Source organism: Macaca mulatta, chromosome 4 (assembly GCF_049350105.2).
Source record: "Macaca mulatta isolate MMU2019108-1 chromosome 4, T2T-MMU8v2.0, whole genome shotgun sequence".
Lineage (NCBI taxonomy): Eukaryota > Metazoa > Chordata > Mammalia > Primates > Cercopithecidae > Macaca > Macaca mulatta.
This window is the reverse complement of record NC_133409.1, coordinates 134,416,445-134,422,444: the sequence shown is the minus strand read 5'-3', so window position 1 is coordinate 134,422,444 and position 6,000 is coordinate 134,416,445. Positions and strand designations below refer to the sequence as shown.

Here is a 6,000-nt window from a genome sequence, read left to right as displayed (position 1 = left end):
GATGGGCAAGTTTGGGAACAGTAAGCATCTCAGCATATAATAAATAAACAGGACCCGCCCATTCATAATGCACTTTTGAATCCAATATCCTATTGCTCCTACAATAAGCCTGAGTGATGGGTAAGGAGACTGCCCATTTTACAGATGAAGTGGTTGCAGTTCAGAGAGTTTAAATAATTTGCTCAAGATCAGAGAGTGGGTATCAGAGTTGGACTCCAACCCTCCTCTAATGATTCTGAATCTAAGGTGGAGGACAGGACTGGACAGCCAGCTCGGCAGGGGGAATCTTTGGGGAGGAGAGAGTTTACCAGAAGAAGAGGCAGTCAAAGGGGAATCAGGAGTTTGAAAGGTAAAGACAAACTTTGACTTGGGGTAGGTCTTGGGATGTGGTGCAACTGGCAGCCAAAGATTTCTCCTATAGCTTTCTAACCATCTCAGGGAGAAAGATTTGGAATGAACATTAGCACATGACTGTCCTCAAATTGTGTGTAGGAGACAGTAGTTTTAGCTAACTGGCCACTGATAGGGTCACTAGCCTTCCTCTGTAAGCTGTAAATTGGCAGCTAGAAAGGGGTTAAATTCATGTCTTTTGCAAAGGTGAATAACATGGTTAGATATCTGCCGATCACTCTGTCACCACCTGTGAGGCACACAACTCTGTTCCGCTTGCTGCCTGATATAACGCCCGAAATTGTTGCCTAGAGAGCTGAACAGTGACATCTATTGGTTCGATTTGAAATATGCAAGTTCAAAAGAGAAACAGCCACATTAGTATTTCTTCCCCTTTCAGAACAAATAGTAACAATCATGCCAACGGAATGACTCTTCCAAAGGAGAAAAAGAAGGTTTGGATAATCTGCCAACTGAATAATTGAGTAATGACATAATTGGATCATTGAAAAAAATGTTAACATTTTTACCAGTTATTAATTAGAGAATCATGCATGACCCTGGGGACTTGCTTTTTGTTTTAAAACAGGAGCCACGATTATGAAATGGTTTAAGCTGGCTTATTCATGTCTGTTGAGATCTCTTCTGGTCTGCTTTTCAGACTCCTCCTGGTTCGAGAACAGAATGGCGTTAAATCACACTGCCCTGCCTCAGGATGAGCGCCTGCCACATTACCTTCGAGATGGGGATCCATTTGCTTCCAAACTTTCTTGGGAAGCGGATATAGTGGCTGGCTTTTACCTGACAATAATTGGTAAGCTTCCTTAATTCTTCTGTGCAAAGGCTGCATTTAGAAAATTCATGGGCTGATATGTTAATTTTGTCAAAGGATTCTGGTACTTAAGTGGATAGTTTAGTGGAGGCGAAGAGCGGGCAAGGGTAGAAGATGGAATGGCATTATGGCATTCAATAAATGTTTCCTAGAAATGACTCTTCATTATCATTATTACTGGGAATAAAATTCCATTGATAATCCGAGAACTCATAGCAAAATTATTTATCTTGAGATTGTATTTCATTTTGGTTACTTTGGGAGTAGATTTACTTTCTGAATACCACAATTAATGATAATGATATTTTATTTAAACAGAGTGCTTTTCTTTTATGTTTTTGATATAATCATAAGCTATTAGGTTGAGAATGGGCCTTAGAAATAATCTAGGTCAGTCTCCTGTTCTCACAACTGAGCAAACTCGATTGTGCTGTAGTAATGGTGGAAACACTGAGTTTACTTCACCTAAAAGTAAAGCTGCATCATGACAGCATAGCTAAGCCATTTTGGTGAGAGTTGAAAAATGTATTGGTGTTAAATGGAAGAAAGTCCAGGGTCAAAAGATTTTTGTGCATAATTGACGAAGGGGTGCACCTGCTTCTAGACCGCACAATCTCATTCCTTCAGTAGCCACATGTGGCTTTTCCAAATTGAAAGGGACTGTAGTGTAAATACTTACCAGATACTGAAGGCTCAGTACAAGAAACAGTGATATAAGATATCTCATTAATAATTTTTAAAAATTAAATACATGTTGAACCTACAACATTTTGGGTATGTTAAGCTCAGTAAAATACATTATTAAAATTAATTTACTGTAAATTTTTAATTTATCAATTAAGTTTTTACTTTGTACATTTTTACTTTGTTTAATGTGGCTACCAGAAAATTTTAGTATCCATATGTGGCTCGCATTTCTGGCTTACATTGCATTTCTATTGGACAGCACTAGTCTAGACAATTAGGATTTAACCACCATACTGTTCTTAAATTTAAAATTGTTGTTTTAAATTTGGGTGACCAGTGTGAAGGTGGGTTATGTCTTTAGGTTTCTTTGCCTTTACTTTTTTCAGATGTTGGGTCAAACTTGCTCTCTCTCTCTTTTCTCTTTGTTTCTATCTTTTTCTTCCACCCTTCTTCCCTCCCTTCCTCCCTTTCTCTCTTTTTCTCCCTCTCTCATCTATTTATTACTGGCTAAGAATTTCATTTAACCTCCTGAAATTAGCAAAACTCATTAGAAATACTTGATACCCCTCTATGGTCAGTGCTTGAGGCAAAAGGAACTCATGCGATTCAACCAAATTCTGCTGTAAAGTGATTCCCTGGATCCTTGTCTTTATTGTTGTTAGTGTTTTACTAGTTTACATTCTGTTTCTGATAAATGAGTCCCCATCTCTTTTCCACATAAATATATATTGAGCACCCACTCTTCGCCACTGTTTTAAGTTGCTGGGAATAGAGCAGCGAATAAAATGGGCAAACGTTCTGCTGGAACAGCGACTATCTTACCTCTGTAAAATCCACATGGCATTTTTATTAAACTTAAGTACTTTCAATTACCAGAAAAGGCGGAAAAATAAGCAACTTGATCAATTGAATTTAGCATAGCTCCATCACTTTCAAGGAATGAATTAAAAAGTAACATCAATAACCTGACAAATCTCTCCAGACAACACAAAATAGAGAGGCATGTCAGTCCATTCCCAATCTTTAGCAGGGAGGATTGCAGGAAAAGGCAACCGGGGTGGGGGAAAATCAGAAATTCCCACCTGACGCACATGGAGTTGGAAGGAAAATCCACAATCATATTCCAGTGGGTTTGCTGAGATGGAGCCAGAAAAACAGGTTCAATAATAGTGCTTGGACATGGGGAGCTTCAGGAGGATCAGGGCACTGGGAGGTGCAGCCAATGGTATGTTAGAGAACAGTCATGCAGGGTGAGGAGAGGGGTCAGCTGGAGGGGTTTGGACTCACCTTAGATCCACTTCTTGGACTTGGCCGTGTGTCTGGTTTTCACTCTCCTAGAATAGGCTAGTGTAGATGTGACAAGATTCCTTTTTTTTTTTTTCGAGATAGAGTCTTACTCTGTCACCTAGGCTGGAGTGCAGTGGTACGATCTCAGCTCACTGTAACCCCCACCTCCCAAGTTCAAGTGATTCTCATGCCTCAGCCTCCTGAGTAGCTGGGGCTACAGGTGCGCACCACCATGTTTGGCTAATTTTTGTATTTTTTTAGTAGAGACAGGTTTTGCTATGTTGGCCAGGCTGGTCTCGAACTCCTGGCTTCAAGTGATCTGCCCCCCTCAGCTTCCCAAAATGTTGGGATTACAGGCGTGAGCTACCGCGCCTAGCCAACATGTGTGTGTCCAGATTGCTTTTAAGGGGCCAGAGTGGAATAAACATTCTTGGTGGGCTTTGTTAAATACTAGAAGTCTTAAGAGACAATTGAAATATAACAATATAAATCTAAGTTTGAAATACAGGAGACATAAATTACAAAACCATTTTCTACCGTCCACACTTTTACTATTATCGTAAATACTAAGTTTATTAATAGTTAATATATATGACATTTTTATATCCATAAATGAGATAGGATTTTATCATCTAAAAGTGTCCCTACTTGGGTCTTTGTCTTCTTAATCTGGTTGTCTTTTCACTAATATTAAGAATAAATTTGCTTTCTCCTGACACTTATCTATAACATACTGCTTGTCAGAATAATTTACATGTAATGAATAGAGAGGTGACTATTTTTTGATAATGCTTTGGGCACTGGGTAAAACCTTATGAAGCAAGGTCAGTAAAGAAAATGTAAGGAAGGAAAAGTAAGAAAACAAATATTTTCAAAAGAGACGTAGACAGATAAAAGGTGTTTCAATGAGCCTTGGGTATCAAATGAAAATGGATACTTGTTTTCACTCTTTTTGGATACAAAGTAGGTGGCATTACGTTTATAATTTTTCAGGCCACGTTTTCTCATTTTGCTTTCCTAGCTGGTTTCCTTGAGTGAGCCCTAAGTTTCATTATAGTTGGTTTGCTCTGGAACTCCGTAATCTCTTTTACTTTTCTCTTCTTCTGCTCTATGAAAGCTAAAGAGGTTTTAATGGACCATTAGGCAGTGCTGACTCCAGGGAGTCAGAATTTCCTAAGAGCACAATGCAGTTAGTTCCTGGTGGTTTCACACCATCAGCTGAATCACACATTTCTTTCTTTGCCCCCAAAATGAATGGTGGTGGAGAAGTAGAAATTAAAACAGAAAACTCTGGGTTTCTCCTGTTAATACTCTCCTTATTCCTTACTACTAAAGGCAGCTGTACCAGATTCTCATTTATACACAGCTACACTATGAAGCAAGAATTCCTGAAGAAAATCTACTCTACATGTTAAGCTATGGAAGTAGGTGTATTCTTTTCTTAAATAAAGTCAGTAGGGATTGGGTCTTTTTGGATTTAAACTGGGTGTGTAAGAACTTTCGAACAGTTTCATTGTAATGCCAAAGGCAATTAGTCATTAATAAAAGGATATGAAAAAAGTGGGAACACACTTCTGGCATTGTTGGTAGGTTCGGTGGGTTGAGGGTCACTTTCTCTCCCCTTGGTGGGAGGGACAGTGCCCAGGTTCTCGATTGTCACCCACTTACCCTTGATGTCTAGTCCAGTAGCAGCTGAAGGCTGTCCTATCTGCCAGACACTCAGTGTCCATGTCTCCCAAAGAGGCAAAAGTCCTGGGGCTTCTCTGGGAGATGTCCATTTTCTTGAAGGGAGTTACGCCAGCCATACCTGGCCTCTGCCTCTCCTGAACACTGGCGCTCCCTTAGGAGTTCACAGTGATGTTGAAGGCACCTTCTTTGGTTGGCTTCATCTTCAGAATTTATCAAGAGCTAAGGGTTTAACCCTACTGATCAGAGGGAGGGAGTTCTATAAAGCCAATAATCTATAAAAATGGCTGAGGAAAGTACTCCACCCCTGGGGGCCAGGACAAGAACTGACCATTGGGACTCCCACACTTTCCTGAGCCTCGCGGGGAAGTTAGCGATGCCTTTTTCTGGGTAAGTTCAGTCTTATAATCCCTGACTCCTGCCCCATTGGCCTGTCACTCACAACTCATGCTTTTTATTTCATCTTCTTAATTTAGATTTTTTTATTTAGAGTCCTCTCACTACCCTCTAAATCTATGGTGTCCATTTTTGAAGTTGAGAAGTGTTTCATATCTGAGTGAACTCTAAATCCTAGTGTTAACGATGGGAATTTTTATTTTTCCTTGTAGGGATTCTGTCTACATTTGGAAATGGATATGTCCTTTATATGTCTTCTAGACGAAAGAAGAAGCTGAGACCCGCTGAAATAATGACTATCAATTTAGCTGTCTGTGATCTGGGGATTTCAGGTAACACAACCATGCTGTTTTTTCTTTGTGGGTTTAAACTATGCCCCATTCTAAAGTACTCACCATCTCAGACGTCACCCCCTGACATCTCTTCCCTTCTTATCTCCTTCCACTCTTTGCTTCACAAATCATCTTTCAGACTTTTGTGGTAAATCAATGGGGTGCTGTCCGGTTGACAAGATGATTCATTTAATATTTATTGAGTCTTTTCTGTGTGTCAGGCATGTTAGATGCTGAAGGCACAATTTGAAATAATACATGATACCTCAGATGTCTCAAAGTGTAGTGGGCTAAATGATTCAGAAATCAGAAATCAGGAGGCAAGTCCCGGGTCAATATTTTAAGCTTCTTTACACCTCTTCAACCCTTATGGAAGTCTGATTAAAATAA

General features: G+C 39.7%; 1 protein-coding gene across 1 annotated transcript in view; it reads left to right on the top strand.

Moving 5' to 3' along the window:
• The first annotated feature begins 1,041 nt into the window (after positions 1-1,041).
• OPN5 (opsin 5) overlaps positions 1,042-6,000 on the top strand; it is a 44,219-nt gene continuing 39,260 nt past the window's right edge. Inside the window, exons 1-2 of the mRNA XM_001104044.5 lie at positions 1,042-1,204; positions 5,491-5,610. Coding sequence (XP_001104044.1) covers positions 1,075-1,204; positions 5,491-5,610 — 250 coding nt within the window. The 5' untranslated portion in view covers positions 1,042-1,074. The remainder of the gene's footprint in view (positions 1,205-5,490; positions 5,611-6,000) is intronic.